This window comes from Ixodes scapularis, unplaced genomic scaffold (genome assembly GCF_016920785.2).
Source record: "Ixodes scapularis isolate PalLabHiFi unplaced genomic scaffold, ASM1692078v2 PGA_scaffold1__304_contigs__length_218370807, whole genome shotgun sequence".
Classification (NCBI taxonomy): domain Eukaryota; kingdom Metazoa; phylum Arthropoda; class Arachnida; order Ixodida; family Ixodidae; genus Ixodes; species Ixodes scapularis.
This window is the reverse complement of record NW_024609846.1, coordinates 129,144,128-129,166,953: the sequence shown is the minus strand read 5'-3', so window position 1 is coordinate 129,166,953 and position 22,826 is coordinate 129,144,128. Positions and strand designations below refer to the sequence as shown.

The window sequence follows — 22,826 nt, the reverse complement described above, 5'->3', positions numbered from 1 at the left end:
TTATTGTCCGTTTGTCGTCAAACCATATGTGACTATCGGAGCCTGCCTTCGATAATGCGATGTAGAGTCTCCAATCGGTCATAAACGCTGTGAGCGACGCCATTGTCTCTCACAGCCATTGTCTCTCGTTCAGTTGGCATTGCTTTTTGGAAACCAGTGTCAAAAGCCCTCGTCTCCCCGAAAATGTTGTTTGCCTCCCCATTGCCTCTCCACTAAGGAAAGCCTGGCGCCGTTCCTGACGAAGGAGAGCTGAAGCTCCTCGCTGCCGTCCTCACCTTGTCATTGACTATACATCTAACCGATCAATGTTTTAAAAAAGGAAGATGTCATGTAGTGACAAGGTATATTTGTTGTTATCGCTGTCAGCGCCTATCACCAACGCAAGCCGCGTTCGCTTATCATAACATGCGCAGTGTATATAAACGCTCATACGGAAATAAACTGTTGTTCTGTTCCCACCGCGCTGTCTGAAGGATCTATTACATTGGCGACGAGGCGAATCGACGGACGGGCGAGTCCCGGTCGAATAAGGCAAGATGTCGGTCGGCAGGATCGGCGAATATCGTCTCGGCACGAATGCGTCCTGGGATGAATACGTCGAACGGCTAGAGATGTTCTGCGCTGCAAACAAGATAACCACGGACGAGCAAAAACGAGCGGTTCTGCTGAGTTGTTGCGGCGAGGACACTTACGGGCTGATCGTGACCTTGGTCAAGCCAGCAAGACCGACGGCGGCGAGCTACGACGACATCAAGGGGGCGGTGCGGAAGCACATGCATCCAAGGCCTTCGGAGCTGTACGCAAGACTCTTATTCTACCTAAGAAACCAAGCTCAGGGTGAGGCGGCGTCGGAGTATGTTACGGCACTCCGTAAGCTGGCTGAAGACTGCGGTTTCGGTGACAAACAGCTTCCACTGGACGTCATGATGAGGGACCGGTTCGTATGCGGCATCAAGAATGAAGCGGTTCAACAGCGGCTGCTCGCAGAACGCGACCTGACGTTCGAGGTGGCGTACGACATGACGCTGACGGCGGAGGCAACGGAGAAGCAGCAGCGCGATATACGCAAGCAAGCTCAAGACGGAACCAAAGAAAGCGAGGGTCTGGTTCAAGCGACACGCATGAAACTGGACACCAAGGCGGACGACGTCAGCTGCTTCCGCTGCAACGGTAAGCACGCTCCGCATGTATGCCGTTTTAGAAAGGCTGCTTGTTTCAAATGCAAAAAGGTTGAACACGTGGCAAAAGCTTGTCGTTCAAAAGACGAGAATCGGACGCCGCGGAAGCCAACTGACCTGCGCAAGCGGGAGGAAAAAAACAAGGGCGTCTATGAAATGAGCGCATTGTTTTCTGTATGCGAAGTGCGTGAACAGGCTGAAAAGTTCATGGTAGAAGTGCACATTCAAGGAGAGAAAGTTCCGATGGAAGTCGATTCAGGAGCATCTTGCTCGATTGTGAGTGAAGAGACGTTTCGGTTGATCGAGAAGAATCGAGGCCAGATACCGCTGCAAGAAGCCGGCACAAAGCTTGTAACCTGGTCGAATGAATCATTGTCCGTGGTGGGTCGGGCAAACGTGGAAGTGAAATTCAAAGGCTGTAGAGCAGAGCTACCTTTGTTAGTAATAAAGAAGCGTGGTAACAGTTTACTCGGACGTAGCTGGTTTGAGTCGCTGGGCATCCGTTTGAGTGGAATTCAGCAGATCAAGGTGGAGGACGTGACATCGCGTTTTGCTGAGGTTTTCGGCAGTGACCTGCCTGGATTCAACGGACCGCCAGTTCACATAGAGCTTCAAGAGGACGCCCGCCCGGTGTTTCTCAAGAGTCGTCCTGTCCCGCTGGCCCTCAAGGACGACGTGGCCAAGGAAGTGGATCGCCTGGTGCAACAAGGCGTCTGGGAACCGGTTGAGTACTCAAACTGGGCGACACCGCTGGTAGTGGTGAGAAAAAAAAAAAACGGAACCTTGCGTTTATGTGGGGATTACCGTAGTACCGTAAACAAGGCTATTAAAAGCAGCGGGTATCCTTTGCCCACGACCGCGGAAATGCTAGCGACCTTGGGGTCGAGTAAAATTTTTACCAAGCTCGACTTAACTCAGGCGTATCAACAGCTCAGCCTAGATGATGAATCAGCAGAAATGCTGACCGTCAACACGATTAAAGGGCTATGCAAGGTCCGGCGGCTGCCGTTTGGAATCTCGGTGGCTCCGTGGGTGTTTCAGCGAGTCATCGACACGTTATTGGCAGGGATTCCGGGGGTGAAGGCTTGTCTCGATGATATCTTGATATCGGGAAGCAACGCAGACGAACACTCGGAAAGGCTTGCAGCCATGCTGGCGCGTCTGCAAAGAGCGCAGCTAAGAGTAAACAAAGAAAAGTGTGAATTCAGTCAAGCAAGCATTGAATTCCTGGGACATAGAATTGATGCCGCAGGTATCCACCCGAGCCAGGCCAAGACGGACGCCATTCAGCAAGCGCCACCGCCGACAAGCAGGAAGCAGCTTCAAGCTTTCTTGGGGTTGTTAAATTTCTACGCCAGTTTCCTCAAGGGGAAGACAGAAGTGGCGGAACCCGTTCATCGGCTTTTGGACCACGAGCAAGAATGGAAATGGACAGGTGAGCACCAGCGGGCGTTTGAAAAGCTGAAGAAGTTGCTTAGCTCGGATGCAGTACTTGTTCCCTATGACCCCAAGCGGCCGTTGGTTTTGTGCTGCGACGCGTCGCCTGTCGGGGTAGGGGCCGTGCTGGCGCATAGGGCCGATGACAGGAAAGAGCAACCTATAGCATACGCCTCACGAACTCTCGGTGCTAGTGAACGCAACTATGCCCAGATTGACAAAGAAGGTTTAGCAGTCGTCTTTGGAGTGAAAAGATTTCACCAGTACCTGGCCGGAAGAGACTTTACCGTAGTAACGGATCATAAGCCGCTGTTGGGGTTGTTCAACACAGAGAAGCGGGTGCCAGAAGTGCTGTCGCCCAGGATGCTTCGCTGGATTTTGTTGTTAGGGGCGTATAATTATCGCATTCAGTACAGGCGGGGCGAAGACAGCTCCAACGCTGATGCGCTTAGTCGTCTGCCAATCGTGGGAGACGAAGACGAGCCACAGCCACCGGGGGACGTGCTCCTGCTTGAAGCTGTCGAGTATGCTCCACTCCAGGCGGCAGACATCGCAAGGATGACCAAGGAAGACTGCATCTTATCCAAGGTCAAGGATTGGATCCTCAGTGGCTGGCCGTCGAGGCAACCGGACAATACGTTCGCGCCTTACGAGGTAAGGAAGTCCGAGTTGTCGTTGCATCGTGATTGCATACTGTGGGGAAACCGTGTGGTCATCCCGCAAGTGGCAAGAGAGAGGGTACTTCAGTTGCTGCATGCAAACCACGCGGGAATGAGTGCCATGAAAGCTTCAGCAAGAGGGCTTATGTGGTGGCCAAAGATGGACAGCCAGATTGAAGAATTTGTGCGGTACTGTCAGCCGTGTCAAAGTAACCGCCAAAGCGACCCCAAGGCTCCAGTGCATTTCTGGGTCAAGCCAGATCAACCATGGAGTCGTCTACACATAGACTTCGCGGGGCCAGTCAAGGGAGAAGTGTTTCTAATTGTAGTTGATGCGTACAGCAACTGGGCAGAGGTAGAAATCATGCCATCAATGAAATCTTCAGCTGTCGTCACCAGCTTAAGGAAAATGTTTGCGACTCACGGGGTGCCAGACGTAATCGTCTCTGATAATGGCACAGCGTTCATTGGTGCTGAATTGCAAACGTTCTTGAAATTGAACGGTGTTCGTACAGTGTTCGCAGCACCTTATCTTCCCGCCAGTAATGGCAGGGCCGAACGGATGGTAAGAGAAGTCAAGGAAGCTTTGAAGAAACAACAGGAAGGCACAACTCAGTGCAAGATTGCGCGGTTCTTGTTTAAACAACACACCATGCAGCATTCTGTCACGGGAAAGTCACCGGCAGAATTGATGATGGGGCGGAGGTTGAGGACAGCCTTGGACAGACTTCACCCAGATCGTCAGCGTGAACCTGAGGTTCAGGTGTCGCCAACAAAGTGTTTTGCTGTGGGTGACGCAGTCTACGCAAAGAGTTTCAATCCAGGACCCCGGTGGAAAGCAGCTACCGTGGTGGAAGTGCGAGGCCCGGTGTCGTACACGGTCCAACTGGACAACGGGGAGCGCCATCACAGACACCGGAACCAGCTGAGACGAGCCTGGACGGCGCCTCAAGGGGATGCCAGCACAAGGATGGACTATCACTTCAGGCTCCCACCTACAGCGGGAACGTCGCAGCGGCCGGAGGCGAGCACGGAGTCAGCAACGCAAGCTCCGGCTCCACCACGAAGATCAACACGCAATCGACATCCTGTTGTACGCTATGGCATTAATGATTAACCAAGCTCTTTATTGTTTTGTGCATCTAATCGTAGGAGAAAGGAGTGTCATGTAGTGACAAGGTATATTTGTTGTTATCGCTGTCAGCGCCTATCACCAACGCAAGCCGCGTTCGCTTATCATAACATGCGCAGTGTATATAAACGCTCATACGGAAATAAACTGTTGTTCTGTTCCCACCGCGCTGTCTGAAAAATCTATTACAGAAGATAAAAAAAAAAAAAAAAAAGTTTCATCAGCCGCAACGTGTCCCCGTGAAGTGGCAAAGGGTCCCCCCGGGAAACGTCAGCGCGTCCTCAAAAATACCGCATACGAAGAGTTCCCTAATGACGACGGAAACGCGCGGAGCCCAGATGTCCTGTCAGCCCTAACGATCTATGCAAAAAGCTCGGCTAACAGCGAGGCCGCGCTGCTATGCTATGCTATGGCTGTCGTAAATCGGAGCCATTTTCGGAGACACCGACCCCCTACGCCGACAGTGGGGCGGAGGCTACGCGTGCTCGGTGGGCCAGCCACACGCCCGTCTTTCGCCACGTGATCAGGCTCTTCCCGTTCATACGCCACGCGCAGAGAGATGGCGGGTGAGGTGATAAAAAAGGGAGGCGGTTGAATGGTCCGGCGATCGGGCGTATACCTCCCACCCCACCGCCAGGGTCGGAGTCGAAGGCAGCTCGGTGCGCCCACTTTGACGGCAGCCAGTAATCGGAGCCGCCGCGCGAAGGTCTAAGCTCCTTCCATGATTGATGGCAAACACGCTCGACACACAAGCGCGCGAACAGTTATTCCCGACAGTGTGCGCGATGCATCAATGTACACTGCGCGACGCTGTTAGCGCGAAGGCGACTTTTGCGCTTTTTTGCATTTTACTTCGAGAGGGGACTGCCGGGAATCACAATTTACCACCTAGGTTTGTAGTTCCCCTACTGAGTGAGCACTTTTTACCACTACGGTAATTTTGATGACAGTCCTTCAATACTGACAGAAAAACCGAGAAAAACCGGCGATGCCTCGCTCACGCTAACGGTGGGGCGGAGCGTGCGAGGTCTCTGTTTTCGTCTTGAGTCTGTAAGCATATTCAGCCACGGGTGCGATTGAACAAAAAGATATCCTTAAGATTAAGGCGAGCTTGTGTTGTACTGGGCAGGACGGTATAAACACTGAGTTTGCGGTGGAAGAGAGCAAGACAGGAAAAGACCCCCCCCCCTCCCCCTTTTTTTATTTATGTGTTTACTTCATTTGATTCGATTAGATTTTTAGAAAACGAGGCATTGCAACAGGAAAGTAGATAAGAAAAATCAGAAATAGCACGCATGATCCACACAGCAAATTACAAAGAGTGATAGAAATGCAAGCAAACAAGTTTCACACGTTATCAGCATACACCAGCAAAATATAAATATATAAATCAAAAATAACATACATAGATCGACACGGAACCGCGAAGAAAGCAAGTTTACACAACTTTTCCACAAGGGCGCAGCCATCTTGAATGTCGTCACTTCTGGTATGCGCTAAAACATCGTTTTGATTTCTCCACGCCGCTGGAAGGTGCTTAGGAAACATGCGTGATCGTCACATCCTCGTTTTGCCTCATCCATATTTTCTCGGATATTCCAGGTTGAAATGTTTTGTTATTTTTTCGTCCCGCAATACCAGATACGGAACCCACGTGACTGAGAACGACGGGAAACAGAAAACGTCTATGCGGCATTGATCATCCTAAACGAAAATCAATCACTATCGAACGATACGATATCTGCAGGCGGGTCATTCCACTCAGATATGGTTCCTGGAAAGAACGAAAACCTTTTATAGTTGGTCGTACACTCTATTTTACGTATTTTATTACTATGGTCCGCCTTGTTCAAAATGTAATGAGGGGATTTAAGGTATTCAGCTCTATTAATTTCGGTTAAATAGTTATATAGGGAATAAACAAGTTTCAGTCTACTATTTTACGCCTTTTTACCAGAGTTTCTACACCATAGCTAGATTTCATTTGAATGACACTCGCACCTCGAGAATATTCGTTGAAAATAAAGCTTTCCGCAGGATTTTGTGTTCTTTGAATCTTATCCATGAAATAGTTTTGGTGAGGGTTTCACAGGGCGCTTGCGAATTCTAAATGCGAATTTACCAGCGAATGATATGTGCCACCTCTGTCTCTTCTGGCTTTACCATCTAGATGCGCCTAGGCGTACCTGCGACACTTGAGTACAAACAATCCAGTAGTCACGCACTGACGAACTGAACACTTCATGATTTATCTGCACGCAACTAAACGGGTACACCGCCAGTCGACACACACAGACACGCACACACATACATACACACACATACATACATACATACATATGTACATACATACATATGTATAAGCTAGCCCTTTGTCGCTATCAGTTTCCTGTACCAAATTTTACTCCCTAAAACTTTCTCGTTGAAACTTTTATAAAGAAAGCGACGACCTTTCGTGAATGCCGGTATCTATAGTAGCTTGAAGTGCACGTGTTGTACGATCCAATAGAGCCGATCGAGCCGCGTCAAAAGTGTGTCGTTACGGTGTCCATCCCCTTTGTGCATTTTCTATCGCGGACTAGACTAATCGCGCATGCTGAGCTTTTTTACGGCGATATTAGAGCGATAGCTGTTAGTGGGACACTCATCGCGGTTCCGCGACGTCGAACGCGCTCCATATCGACGCCGGCCATTTTCGGCACTCTGTCAAAACATTCCACGGTCCGCTGATGAGGAGATAACGAGCGAGCAAGATAACACGCCTGGTCACGCACGGTAGCGAGATTACATGGACGGCCAGTAGAAACAGTCCCCGCCGGGCAAGGCGGCAGTGCGCCGAGGGACATAGGTGCCCGCGTGACCCATAATAAGCGCGGACAACGATTCTCGGGGTATGCTCAGCTAAAACTGTCTCATAAAATTTTACGATGCACTCTGTGTGAGAAAGCGAGGGAAATGCAAATGCGTTAGTGCCCCCTCAACGCACCTGACAGATACATCATTCGGGCTAAACATGTAGCCCGAATGATGATATTAATAGTGCGTGTTTGTTTCAGTAAACCTTCATTAGAGAGCGAAGTTTGTCGTGTTTACTTCCTTGACCCTGCTTATTCGGCGTTTTTCGTTTAGCATGTGTGACTATTTGTTCCGAAATGACGCACGAAAACACGCTCCCCTCTTACGCAGACAGCTGAAATGCTCCCTACTTAAAACACCCTCAATAGGGAGTTTTCCTAGATGGTTTTTGCCGTTCCGCAAAGCTCTCCGCCACCCGCTACGATACCCAGAACTCTACAGTAGGGAGTTTTCGTAGACCGCGTTTCCCACTCCGCTAAGCCTTCCGCAACGAAGCAGCCGCTACTGCGCCGGCGCGCCGATGGCCTTGACTGTAGAGTTCCGGCTAGCGTAGCTCGTTGCGGAGAGCGTTGCGGGACAGCAGAAACGATCTACGAAAACTCCCTATTCAAGGCCATGGGCGCGCAGGCTCAGTAGCGGCTTCTTCATTGCGGAGGGCTTAGCGGACGGGGAAACACGGTCTACGAAAACTCCCTAACGGTTCCAAAACGCTGTGGAATTTTCAATCGGTGTGTTACTCGGTTTAATACGAAACGCCTATGCGGACTCTATGGTGCCCGCTCGTACCTTTAGCGTTCGTTCGGTCCATCTGCTCCGAAATGACACCTTAGGGGCTCCGACGTAACGGATCAGCTTTCGCTGTGTGCCCCGTACGCGTGAAAAATACGCTTGGCTTTGCTTGCTTGTCTTCATGAATCGTAGAGTCGGCGGAGTATAAACGCACTGTTTAGCCCATTCCTTTAACTGGCTCTGACCTATGAGCGGCAAACACCCAGCGCGAGAAGGGTGTGTCGATCTTAGCCCAACTCAAATGTCTCCGTTCACGTCCGCCCCCGTCTGCAAGTTGTAATCGGGTGGGGGAGGAAAAGACGAAAGCGCACGGACGACGAGACATTGCGCGACAACCGAGACTGACGGTCGCACACAAAGGAGACGGCGGGGGCAGACGACGTCCGCCTACCAGGTCACGCGTGAGCGTCTCCGGTCACGACATCGGCGCCACTGACGGAAACGTCCATTGTCCTCCCAAAGGAGGACAGTGCGTTTTTTTTGTTGCTGCGCTTGCTCACTTCAGAGAGGGCAAGGGCCCCAGTCATCGCTCCCGCTCGGTCAGACTCACAAAAGAAAATAAAAAAAAAAAAGAAAAGAAAAAAAAATAACCAGAAAGAACAGAAAGTTTGCTGAGCCGTGATTTGGGGCAAGAGCGCTCTGTCGACACCATATAGAAGACCAGGCCTCCGCATGGCTTCCCAACCCATCCTGAGTGACAAACACGCTGAAGCTCCACGAGAGCACGCGGCAAAGAGGCAGACGCATACCGTCTTGGCGTCGCCGTCTGCTATGATCGCGCTCGTTCTTTGACGCCGCAAGACGCGCTGGTACGAAGCTATAGATTTCATAGGGGAAAGCAGCTGAAACCGTGAGGACCTCGAGCATCGGACAAGGTTTTTGAACCACAGTAAAGATTTCCCCTCTCTCCCCCAGATGGGTCGCAAGTTCGCATACGTTGCGTTGTCGCGTAGCAACGAGAAAAGCGGGCGGAAAGGCGGAAACGCTTGCAGACGATCAGCGTTTTCGTCCCCTCGTACACTTTATTTCACCTTATGATGTGCCGGCTACAAGCGCGAGCTGCTTGCTCTATACACGTTTGTAAGTGCGGTCTCAGGGCGCCGCCATGTTGCCCAGTGGGGTGCTCTTGGGCGCGGCCATAATCCGAATATGACGCCTTAGCAAGGCTTCGTAGTTGGATTAGGACGCGTCCAAGCGCACCCCAGCGAGCAAGATGGCAGCGCCCTCAAGCCGGACTTGCAAACGTGTTAACATCTCGGCGGCACAAGCTCTCGTGAGTTAAATGACAGCTGTCAACGTTATGAGCTGGCTCGTCTAGCCTTCGCTGCGGTACAAAATAAGGGAAACGGAGTATGCGGAGCGCGAGTTCGTCTGCTTCTTTTGCAGGCGTTGTGCTGACGCCAGAAAGCTTAGCTCTGATGGGCTCTGATTGAAGGACAGCGGGTAGACCTCGAGGCAGCTTGCTTTGAGGTCTGTCCACTATCCTTCCTATCGGAGCCAATCAGAGCTCGGCATTCTGACTTCACCACAACGCCTACAAAAGAAGCAGACGAACTCGCGCTCCGCATAGCACTTTCGTACTGCAGACGTTGTCCATAAACTACGTGACCCGATCGAGCAGTTGCAAACTCTCCGAAATCTAGGCTCGCTGCGCGCTGGCGGCGACGTTGACGCCTCCTGCGCGGTACTCTGTGGACGTTGCAGGTTAAGGAAAGCGGACAAAGTTCCTTTCGCAGAACCCTCCACTCTTTCCACTTTAGCAGAACGAATGCTGGGGAAAAGAAGAAAAAGGAGGCGAGTCAAGTCGGCTCCTTTCCAGCGCTCGCTCTGCTTTAAGTGGAAAGGGAGGAGGAACTTGCGGAGGGGGGGGGGGGGGGGGGGGGGGCAGCTTGTTTTGACAGGTCAAAATCTTTTTCTTTTTTTTCTTTCATTATCCGAACGATCGAAAACGATGCCTGGACATTACCCACAAAACTTGAAACTTGAGAATTCGGTATTTGTGAAGTGAAAAAAACAATTTCCAAAAGCTGAATTTGAGGTTCCCGCGCGATCCGCGCCGGCGAAGTGACGTAAAAGATTGAGTCGTCCTGCAATTCAAGTTTCTCGCCTCCAAATTGCCGCGACCCAAAGTGTCGTGTTCGCCCGTGTCCCGCGAACAACCGCTCTCCTCCCTGCGTGCCGCCTATCGCTGCGAGTAGACGACGCTTCACTTTGGAATTTGAAGTTCTTTTAAGGCCCTTTCAGCGATCTCAATTTTTGCTGTTTTCAACGGTGTGAGGTCGAAGAGAACGCGCAGTAGACTTTTGCGAGCGACTTGAGGGGCCACGTCGCGCCGGTTCTGCGTGAAAGGCTTCCTCGGAGGAGTTACAGCCGAAACTACGGCACACAGACACCAAACCCAGTTGTTTTGTCCGTTTGACGAATTCCTTTTCGAATTGTGTGAGGTCATCGGGCGCCTAAAAAAAGAGAACTTCGTCCGACTCCCCGATTTACCGATCATCTTCGGTGCTACGTACGTCGAGCGCCGCCAGGCTTTTCGAGGGAGGATAAAAAAGCCAGGAGGCGACATCACTGAGGACGACTCCGAGTTTCGGTATTTCAAAAAGAAGAGCCGTAGTGCGCTCGCAAATGCGTTAAAAAGCATGTTTTGCGAATGCTCTTACTAAAGATTATAGAAATGTCGCTTAGAAAGCTTCTAAATTTCGTAGTCGATAACGTCACAAAATAAAGAGAAGCAATGAGGTGGGAAGGGGGAGAGAAAAACGCCAAAGATAAAAAAGGTGCGCGCGCGCGGGAAAAGCATAGTTTTTTGGCGTTGTGGCATTTTTATTTTTTGTGTCTATGACTGCAACTTGCATTGTTTTAGACAACAAGGAAACATATGACCTTTGGGGTGTTAGTGCCCCGTTCACCTGCATCATCATCATCATCCCCCCCCCCCCGACCCCGGAGGATGGCGCAGGAATTGCCAACTAGAAAGGGGGCGATGCCGAAGGCTTTGGTTTTCAGGTGGCATTGCTTCTGTACACGGGCAGTTCAGTCCGACGGGACCATCACCTTCCCGTCAGAAACACTCGTATCACTTCTGCGGAGAGAAGCAGAAGGAAAAATAATGGACAAACGCGAGACGAATATATAAGAAAGGAGAAGGAAGAAAGCAAATGCCAAATGCAGGAAAAAGAAAGGGCAGGCCGTCGTCGTGTTTATGTCTGACGGCGCCAAGAAACGTTAAGACGTTAGGACAACAGGGACGATGACGAGGCACGTAACCGAGGCCGGCTGTCCGAGAGATGAAGTGCCCACGTTGCAGAGGTGGCGGCATGCAATCATTGGCGCTCTCGTCGGAGTCGGGTTAGACAAACAAGGGATGATCAGCAGTCTACTTAGACAGTCGTCCGGAATAAGTGGCCCGTCGAGTTGTGCTTCTATGCGCATGTCTCGGTACGAACGCCTTCACTTCATTTCACGTTTGGTCTGGGCGCCGCCGACGCTTCAAGCCGATGGGACCAGTCAAATAGCGCCGAAAACGCAACGTCATGCTGTTCGCCACGTGTCCGCACACGTTGTATTATCGCTAAACTCATCATGTACAGGGATGGACAAGTGACTTTCACTTTTAGTATGCGTGTGTGCGTGGTTGTATGCCTTCCTTTCTTCAACTGGGCTCGAACATGTGATGAAACGAACTATGTGCCCTTCCTTAAAGCTCCTAGATACTTCGTTTTAGAAGTAACCACAACCGATACAAATGACAAAGCACATTCCGCTGGAACGAACTGGCGTCATTCAGTACAGTCTTCTGCTTTGCGTCGCCATTCGCTTCCTGCACCGTCACGCAGTCGGCGCTTCAAAGAATGCCGCTACTTGCAGGAATCTCTTATCTGAGGACTTTACCCTTAATTCCTCGACCGCCAGCGCTCTCTGGCGTCTGCGATTGTTCCGAGATATTCGATCTTGGATACCGATTTCAATAGAGAAATTGGCCTCGCATGAATGTAATTCTTGTTTCTTTAGGACGACTAGAGCCCATAGATTGAGTTATTACCATAAATAGACCATTGCAGGAAACAGTCTAGTGCCCCTTTAAGGGAGACATACCAAACACCAAGCTTTACAACGAAGGCTAGAGATACTATAGCTTTTATCGACAAGCCTTACTTTTTCGCGGGTGTATTATAATTTAAAGCACAGATAAAACAGGGGCATAAAATGATACAAACAACACGGCCAAACGCTTGACAGTTAAGTGTGACTGAGGTCACACTTAACTGCATTTAAGGGTGCGCGTGTAACTAGGGAATAGCGGACACTGACTGCTAACCAAACTTAAGCGTAACTGCAGTTTAGGATGCCCATCAGACACCTTTAACCGCAGTTAAAGTCTGACCTGCAGTCAGACTTAACAGTGATTAACAGTGCTCCTATAACAAAAGGGAATAGCTCTTAAATGAGGTACAACTCTTAATAACTGAAATTTGAAGTATTTAAAAAGGAAGAAAGAAACATTTGACAAATATTTCGTTCCATTTGTTTTATCGATTGTCTTTTTCTTATATTGCTCACTGACGGCTACTTTTATTCGGAGGAGCTAGCTTGCTAAATGAGGTACACTTTTATAACAAAATAATAGGGAGTTTTAGTAGACCGTGCTTCCCCCTCCGCTAACCCTCCACTACGAAGAAGCCGCCACTGCGCCTGCGTGCCGATGGTCTTGACTGTAGAGTTCCGGGTAGCGGAGGGGCTTAGAGGAGGGGGAAACTCGGTCTACTAAAACTCGCTAATAATAATAAAACATTAAAAAGGCTCGCAAATTTCTTTTAGTCTGATTCTGAGCCTTTGGAATGTCCCGCAGACATGTTTTATAATTAAAACGCATACACAGGGAGCGTCGCTTTGTGTTGCGCCTGTCCGAATATGCGCATTTTGCAAAACAGTTGCTGGTATTATTTTGCGCACCCCCCAAACCAAGCAAACCAGAAGAAAAGGGAAACTAGAAACGGTTGGCAGACAGAAACGATAGGGAGTTTTAGCAGGTCATTCCCACACGAACGGTTCGCCCTCAAACGCGTCGGTGACGCCACTGCGCATGCGCGCGCGAGTCATTCGGGGTGTCGGGAAGCTCTTCTCGTTCGTTTCTCCCATTCGGGCCGCTGGAGCCGTCACCGCAACGCAGCCAGCACCGTTCACGACTCGGGTAAAAAAAATATGGCGGTCGGTTCGGCGACTGACTTTGCCGGGTCCATATCACATGGGCGAATGACGTTTTAGCGAACAGCGACATTTGAGCGAATCGACGTTTTAGCGACTAACGGGGGCGCGCGTTAACCCATCCGCCGCGCTGCGCTTACGCCGCTTCGCGGCGACGGTCTGCGGCGGATACAAAAATGTGCACGAACCCATTTGGCCCACCCGAAAACGCCGCTTCGCGGCGTCCGACTATTCGCTAAAGTGTTATTGGGTGAAACGTGGGCGTTCGCTAAAACGTCATTCGATCAAGTGAGTGCCTCCCGACTTCGCCGACCCAGCCCGGCGTTAGGCTTAGTACACCGGGAGGCGATTCGCCGTCCTGTTAGTCGGCATCATTTGAGAGGTTGAACCAAATCATTTCGAGGACTGCTCACAATGGTAAGCGATCGTGAATGCTGTAAACTGCTCATGCTAGTAAATGTTTGCGATCTGCGGGAAGACTAGCTGCATGCCGCGGCGACCGCGAGCAGACGAAATGATTTGGTTCCACGGCACACAACGTGAGTGACCGTTCAAGTTCAAGATGACTGAGACACACCACATACCTTTACGGTCGTTCAGATACTTTTTACTCCATCTAGCTTCGCAGTTCTTGAAATTCTGACCGGCAAATGTTACGTCGGCCGTCTTGTTTACATCAGTCGTACGCCGGAAACACGAGCTGCCACGGATTTACACGTTGCAGAATGTTTCGCATGTTTACTAGAAGATGGCGCCACCTTTAAACACAATCATCATCGTTATTTACTCGTTTGTGCCAGTTTCACGATTTGGTAAAATATGTCAAATTTCACGTACGGTTTCACGGAACGGACCAGCTGTACCGTTCGTGATTTCGGAGCCGTGTGCTCGAAAAACGACTCGCTAAAAGTCCCTGATGACCCGATCCACTGCAGACGTAGCGGTTTCAGTAATCCTCCAACTTTCCAGACATGCAACGCACCAGCAAAATCCACTACAATACGTCCCAAGCGCGAGGGAGATTAGCGAGCATTAATCAGTACCGTGCCCCTGGGAGCTATCCGCAAAACCGTATACGACGGCTGGGTTTGTGCAAAGCAAACTATTCCCTCTGGGCGTAACCGAGGAGCGGCGCATTTACGAAGGGAAGAAACAATTTATATTTACGGCGTTCATTCTTCGCACGTCGAGGAAGGCAATATTTGTCCTGAAAGTTCTCGTTCTAAGAGAGTTTGCTGACCCCCACACGGCGCCGAGAGCAAATACTCGAGTGTACACGCATACGGGAAATGTGGTGTTGCGATAGACGATTGAGGCTGCATCGACGTCTGGGGATATTGCGGTACTCCCAGGTTGGCCATAGCGCCGGCGCATCGGACAGCTAAACGCGGTGCTTTGCCGTTAAATGCCACTTCAACAAAAAAGTGCTTTTGCCGAAAAAAAAAAAGGAAAGAAAAAAAGAGTCTGGGTTAACTCACCGGAACTCGCAGTTTCGATCGACAGGAAACAACATGGTAGCTTACGGTTGTTCAGATCCGCACTTAACTATGTGATAGCGTGACAAGTAGTAATTGTGCCTCCCTTGCGAATCTCTTTTTTTTGTTGTTTATTTGTGCACTGTTCGAACGAAGTTAACCAAAAGAAACTAGGAATAAAAAAAGAAAACTACCTATATTTTTATGTTCGATCGGGGATTTATTGGAAACCGTTTTTCTTTCTGACAATATTTCATTTATTGCGAATTAAACGCGCTGACACGTGAAAACGAACAAATGAATAAATGACCTGCCAAAAAGCAGGGAGAAAAAGTTATTATCTATGAAACAATGTATACTCGCTGCCACTTCAAGAAAAAAAAAAAAAAGCAGTCCGTACGTTTTGCGGAGTAGTTATTACAAGATTTGCTTGTAAAAGGAACATTTGTTTCTTTTCTATCTATTTGTTTCACAATACTTTTAGTTCCACAGTTAAGACAGTAAAAAATAGAACAGAAAAAATCTTTCACTCTTTCAATTTCGGTGAAGAAAGACCAGCGAAGCTGTACTATGGTGGGAATGAAGTGATGGCCGACCGCAAGTCGGCAAGCTAGAGTGGAAAAACTCGAAAGATTGGCGACATCTATGAGTGACGGTAACAACCAGACAACCGGCAATCCGGTTGTCTGGTTGCCGCCGTCGCCCATAGATGGCTGTAGCTGTCCAGAGTTCCGTGTCATCAGGTCATTTGAGGACGGACACGATCTTGGGGAAACTAGCCTTTAACAGCTCCACTGTAAAACCCCGGAAGGTTACGGCAGAGATTGGTAGGCTGGTGCTGTTAACCTTTCGTGGCATTCCATTCGATCTGTCCGTTCGGTACGTTGAGAGCGCCAGGGCAGAATTTTAACGGTAGTCCGTTGTACCACCTCTGGTGCAAGCTTCCTCTTTTTGATAACTTTTCGACGTTTCGTGGCCATCGAGCGTGCACACGCATCGAAAGCACGACGGAAGGCAACGAGTATGTGGTGCAGGAGGCATCGGAATTACACGCCCTCCCGTTCTTGTCTCGGCCGTGACCATTCCAGAAACGGACCTCCGGCTGGTACCATTTTTAGCGTTCGTGCATAAATAAACACCGTAGGTGCTACCCCTTTTTGTCACGCGATCGTCGGCAATCCTTCCGCGGCAGATATCTAATGACATGTCTTTCAACTGCTCTCTTTCAAGGACGTCACTTGTAACGCCTTGAATCCCGAGGCTGTGTTCAAGATTTGGAGTAGCAAGACCATGGCTTTTCAATGCGGCGAGTATGTTCCTGTCAAGTTGTAAGATCTTTGCTGCTTCAGCCTCATCCTCCCTTCTCGCTTCCCGAAGCGATCGAACATGCGCGTGCATGGGCTCCAAAGATCGCATGCTGGACTATGATTCTGTAAGTATTGGGACGGTGTACGGCTCTGAAGATCAGTGTTGCCAACTGAAAAAATTGAAAACCTGCAGTCGGAATCCCGAAAACCGCTAAAAACCGCTAAATCTAAAACACAACGCAAAATGACTTTTTAGTTGTTTTTTTTTAATTCTTGCCCAAAGGTACAATAACAGTATAAATCATATCAATGCCATCTGAAAAGGAAGCTTTGCTTTTTTTTACTAGAAATCTGTCACGCTACGCCACAGTTCACCCAGGTGATCCGAAGCCAAAATTGCAGACAGCGCATACGAACATGGTAAGGGACCCTTCAGCAGTGCGTGACTGGTCAGACTTCCGTTCAACTCGTAAAGTCGACTGCCTGCCAGAGGAGAAAAGTGCAGCGGCCAAAACATCCTTCTTCGTTGCAGCGTGCGCGACCAAATCCACGTGCTTCGCAGATAGTTTCGTTCTGAAATGGCGGCACCTGGCTCGTCTGCTATCACGAGAAAGCTCCAGTAGCCAGTCTGTAAGTTTCGGGTCTTGTAGCCAGTCTTTTCTAAAATTTTGAGCGTACTTCACCGGGCCCATTTCACGAAGCAGCGGCAAAAACGTCAAAGGAACATTGGAACATTCATGCTGTTCAAACGTGCGAGCACAAAACAGGGAGGCATGTTCCGATATTCGACGCCTTAATGTTTTGATGACGTCACAGGCGTTACTTTCACAAACCAGAACATTACTGAGAGTAGGAGAAGACCACTGTGACTGATTATGGATATGACAGGTGCATAGTCGACAGTAAATCGATATAAAACTTCTATATCTCTAAACACCTGCCCAGATTATATAAAACCGGCTAAAAATCCCGCCGGCCGCAAAACAATAATTTGTTCCGCTAAACTGAACCCGAAACCGCTAAGTTTAGTGGGAAAACCGCTAAATTGGCAACACTGCTGAAGATACGAAAGCGCAACACCAGAAAATGTCGGAAAAGAACACGGTTGGTTCAAAGATACAGCACGAAAGATTGTTGTAAAGATTACACAAATATACGAAGAAAGTTTACGCGGGCACATACAGAAGAGCATCGCGTAGTCATTCTGTCAAGGAAATAGGTCGGCAGATTTACACTCAGTAATGGCTTGCCCTACTTTATGGACTGGCGTGACAGCTAGACCGCAGAATAAGAAGGTCATCTAAAGGAAAAAGAAACCGGTGAAATTTAGCCACAATCTTATGGCTGCGCTCCCCTCCGTCCATTCATTTGCTTCCAGTCTACACTACGCTTCACCTTGTGGTGGACCGCACCGAACGCCACGAGCAGCGGGGGACCGTAGCTCGGAGAGACCTTCCGGTTGGGAGCAGTGGACCCGCGGAGCGTGTGGTCACGTGGTACGCGGTGAAGTGCCGGATTGGTTAAGGTGGGTCGCAGCGCCCGCTGCAATCCATCGCAAAGTCTAGACGAAGTATAAGTAGCGTACCCGTTTTATCTCCAGCGGACTTGCAGAGTGGAACGAGAATGTCCCCTACGTGTCTCCAGCGAGACTTGCCTCATCGGTCTGCGGCTCGCAGCCCGGAGGATGAGCTGCGGTCACGTCCCCCTGTTCCCGGCGCCGGAGACAGATTTCCCCAGAGGGCCTAGACCTACGTACGTTTCGAGCCCTTCTAAGGTAGCACGGCACGTCGCGACGTGCCCCACAGTCACCACGTCGTCTCGGCCGCGCGGGAAACTCGAACCGCCATAGTCTGTGTCACGCAACCGGGACTTCGTGTAATCGTGAGTAATGACCACGCCTCGGTTCATAACAGCTGTAACTCAGAGTTATATTTTGTTTCATCGTTTATGCCGGAGAGCGGTGTTACTATCCCGAAAACGATAGTATTCAACGTGGAACGTCAGCGCTGTAACGATTGCCTGTTGGCGTGTTTTGGGTAATGTACCCTGCATCTGCGTGCATCAGCGGGGAGTTTTCTATTTATCTCCTGGCCACTAATTACTAAAGCAGCCAAAGCAAGAACAAATTATATACACACATGATTGCGTAACTATGTCGACCCGGCAGGTTGGACCAATACTTAGGCACTTTCACAGCGATGATTTTTGCGCCCGCCGGCAAATTTGATAGCTGCGCTCTCATCGCCTCTCATGTTATATCACGCTACAATACGTTTGGCATATTTCTTTTCGTTGCGTACGCTATGCTGGTCGTTCACTGGGACGTTTTATTGCTGTCGTGACAAATTGAACCAGCTCGTAACCCCAGCTGAAGAAAAGCCAGTCCTATTGCGGCAGCCGACCACGCTGCAAGCGCCGATCCCGTAGCCGGAGGAAATTAGCGTCCCGGCGACGCCAGGCTTTTGTGTTCACGGTTTCGATTGCGGCGATTGTCCTGACCGTCCCGTGTACCAGCAGCGGTGTGTCGTCTGCTGGTGATCCACCTCAACCGCTTGCTTGCTTGCTTCAAGTCTAGCCTTCGATCTGCTAAAACATACCTAACGAAGCGCGTGCAAGCCTGCAAGGGATCGTTCTACAATCAACCATTCATCTCGCACGTGACATGTCACGCGCACCAATTGCCAGAGAGATCTACGGTCACGTTGGCCACAACATCGTTTAAACTTTTTCTGGCTAGGCTTCACACATATTGCAACGTGCCTCCTCCTAGTATTTATAACCTCCTTGGTTTAAAGACTCTAAAGCTTGATATTAACCGAAATTCGATGAGTTTTGTTTTTTTTTATTTTCTGGGTTATTGCAATACACACCAGGTTGCCCGCGGTGTGTCGGGGATCATCGTAGATCTTGCGATACCATGCTAAGGCTGGCGGGCGCTTCAGCGCATCCAGTGCGTTCTTGGTCCGTGCTCCAAGAGCCACACTGACGGTACGAACGCAAAAAGAACAACCCTATACATAGTAATGCTCTATGGTAGCTTCTGTGTCTCCAAATGTCAGAGCTCTGGGTGCAGTGTGTAAGCTTCCCGAACATTTCGGTCGCGAATCACGGTTGACTGATCAATGATTTCATTTCTACTTTGGAATCAGGCTGCCCAGTGGTCTTCAGAGGAGCATTCTGCGTGAAAAGCGCCTACTGTGATGCACGAGCAATACACGTCTTCGGGTAAGGAATAAATTCGTATTTTTCTGACGAACTAGGAAGAATTTGCAATGACACTGCACCAGATAGTGATAGGAAATGAAGAAAACCTCGTTAATCCGCACTGTGCAAAAAGGAGAAAAAAAATGCGACTTTTAATTTGGGTTATTTAGTCCAGATGTGTCTACTAATGTGCAGAGACAACTTTGAGGCGAATCAGTGACTATAAACATTTCGCCGGAGCTTTTAGTTATACTCCGCTGATAAAGCGATGCATACGTTTACGCTCTCGTTGAACCAGTCCAACATCTATCTCCCGCCACGTGATTGCGTTCCAGCCTATGCTCGCGTGCAGAACGGGGTGAGTTGAAAGGGAGACGGTTGGTTGGTCCGGCGAACGCGTAGCTTCCACAGAACTTCCAATCGGAAAAAAAGTAGTGGCAGCAGAGTTTCAAGGCCAGTTCACACACACGGCGCACCGCTGAATCGCCGCTTAAAAACGGCACTGATGCAGCTCTGACGTCCACGTAAGTTATCGCTAGGGTTCCGTATTGTGGGATAAATCCGAAAGAAAAAAACTCCGAAAAACACCCGCCGGTAAAAGTTTGGTCAATTCAGATTTATCCGATAAACTCTTATTGTGACGTGCCAACGCCCCCCCCCCCCCCCCCTCCCCCCACCCACCCCGCCCCGAAAAGAAAAAAAAAAAAAAAGAAGCAAACGCGGTATTTTACAAATTGATCAGCGCACAGGCTCAGTGGTCCTAGGAAGATGCCACCAGATTTATTTTTAAAATCTCGGATTTTTGTCGAAATTCTACAAAACCTCGGCTCCTTTACTTCACGGCGCGGGGTTGGCATGTCGGGCGTACTTCCGGTCTGGGCCTGCAGAAGTCACCTTGCGGGACGTGCATTTGCCTTCGGACCACGATTTCTTGTGTGGGAAGCACTTCGGGTTAAATTCAGGGACATCTGTGGTCGTCAGATTTATTTGTTCTAATATTAACAAAGAAAAACCGCAAGTTGTACCGACCACGTTCAAACTACGTTCAGTGCGTCTTCAAGTTCAAACGGCCGCCTGATCGTTCGAACTGTCGTCTGCTCTTTCAAACGCTTCTGCTTGTTGTCATCTGCTCGTTCAAAGTTCAAATGACATTTGCCCGTAGAGCAAACTATGTCTTGGTAATTGCGATAAGAAGTAAGTGCACGCGTCAACAAACTTTCAAGTTTGGTGGTTGGTTGGGATAAGAAGTAGGCTTGGCGTAAACAGTAGATACCAGATGTTGATAATTGTTACCAGTGGCCATCACCATCTTGTTATGCATGATTCACTTGTGATTTTCAGTATCAACGTCAACCATCTAAGCTACGCTTCACGCTTTCGTAGCCCGAGCGACGTCATGACTAAACAAAGCGAGTAGAATCTCATCATGCGAGTCAAGCTTTAGGCCCATTCTGCGGCGTCCACGCGGAATGAATCGCCGCATGTCACATTATTGACGCGAAGTTCTGTGGTGTAACGAGCCTCGTTAATTTCACTGAGGCAGCTACCATAGTCAAACATTGCCAGGAAGATGTAGAATCAACAATTGCAACACGAAAAAGAGCACGGGGACTCACACCGATGCCGACAACATCTCATTCCAATGGTTTGTTTATGGGCGATGGCGAGCTTTTTCTCCACACTTCATCGCGCATATGCGCAGCGGCGCGTCGTCCGTACAGGGCGCTCCGGTTTGTTTGTAAACATCAGTTGGTCTATACCAACGCAGAAGTTTTTTGCTAGCTGATATTTCATTAATACAAATTAAAAAAAGCGCAAAGACACGGGCAAGAACGGAAAGGTACACGATGAAGGCGCTGACTTACAATACCGACTTTATATATATAAATATATATATCGGAAGCCTAGATTTCACACTTAACCACGACACAAGTTTGCCCAGAATCGGCTGTTCCTGAAAAACGGCAACTTCCTGTCCTCGAGACATCTCGAGATGCCTTCTGGGGGACGAAGAACGCACGCTGAATGACTGAAGCCTTGCCGTCTGCAACAGGTTGGATCGTTCGCATAACGATGCAATTTTAATTTTAATCTTGCATTTATTGGGAACATGGGACGTCTAAGGAAACTCGTCAGGTTTATGAAAAAAAAAAGAATTGCATTTGTGTGCGATTTGGGATACTGTCTGGAAACGATCATCCCACGTATAGATCTGCTAAAAATACAGCGAGAGAAGCATCGGTTTAGAACATGATATCAAAGTATCATCAGGCCTTCCTTCTGATTGTGCAGTTGACGTGCATTGTAATGGATGTCGCAATCATTTTGACGTAGCAATTATTTCGCAATTATCTATGCAGCAATTATTTTGAGCAACATGACCGGTTCGAGACTCCAAATTTCGTTTTGCAGGCTCGCAATGTGGGCCTGTGTTTCGTACCTCCTTGTAATAATCACATTGAGAAAATAAACCTACTGATTCTTCCGTTTTCAGTAAGACTCGAAATAGCGAAGAAACTGGATATATAGGTGAAGTAAGGTAAATATAAATACAATGGACCGGGAAAAGTTAATAAGTCAAAGATGCGTATTGTCGGAGTTACTAATTCGAAGTTTATTACGACGCTTCGAGCGGGGACCACGCACACACACACACACACACACACACACACACACACACACACACACACACACACACACACACACACACACACACACACACACATATATATATATATATATATATATATATATATATATATATATATATTTATATATGTATGTATGTATATATATATATGTTATGGACAGTTTGTTTCATCACACAAATGTGCACTGAAGCAGCTTCTGTGGCGTCAGAACTCTTTGCAACGTATGCTGGCCTGCCCTTCGACGTCAAAACAATTCACGTCGTCGTCGTACGTGATTCGCGTGCGCTGGCGCACCTCGAGTGTCGATCAAAGCTGTGCATGGACACTCTTCGCTACCAAAATTTCCCAGAAAGTTGACCCCGAAAAATCAAGTTTCGTCGCTCGTCACAAACTCCATTTAATGCAGTCGCGTACCCTTTAGAAAGAACCACTGAACCCGCAAAGCCATCGTGTCGTCTGCTAGCAAGGCTAAACCTCTTGTGAAACTTTATTACGGGCTTTTATCATCGCAGTTAAACATGTAAAATAGCGCAAAAACAACAATAACGGGAACACGATGTAAACAGAGCAAGCCCTGAGACGACAGTAAAATACTTCATGATTAGATATCGAGAAGACACAATGCTTAAACAAAATTATCTGCTTAGTGATCAAGCCATTTGTAATCTCACGCAGAGTCTCTATGCGTTTGTCCATAACAACGGCCCTAACAATGGTTTGTTTGCAGCACAGCCTTATGTTGTGAAGTTGTAACTTATGGGGCGATCGGGCGCCAAAAATAATGTAAATAGTATAAGCGTAACTACAATTGAAAAGTATATTCAAGAAAAAAAGAACTATTGGGACGAATCTCCTGAATTCTAGCGCCTTCCAATCGGCAAATAAAGAGATTGGCTATTTTTTCCCAACTCAGCTATGTCAAAATTCAAC

General features: G+C 48.9%; 1 protein-coding gene across 1 annotated transcript; it reads left to right on the top strand.

Annotated features, from left to right (window-relative positions):
- Positions 1-536: 536 nt before the first annotated feature.
- Positions 537-16,066, top strand: LOC121835824. The gene is made up of 2 exons (XM_042290330.1): positions 537-1,454; positions 15,965-16,066. Exons 1-2 carry the CDS (start codon positions 537-539, stop codon positions 16,064-16,066), a joined length of 1,020 nt encoding a protein of 339 aa, XP_042146264.1.
- Positions 16,067-22,826: the final 6,760 nt, after the last annotated feature.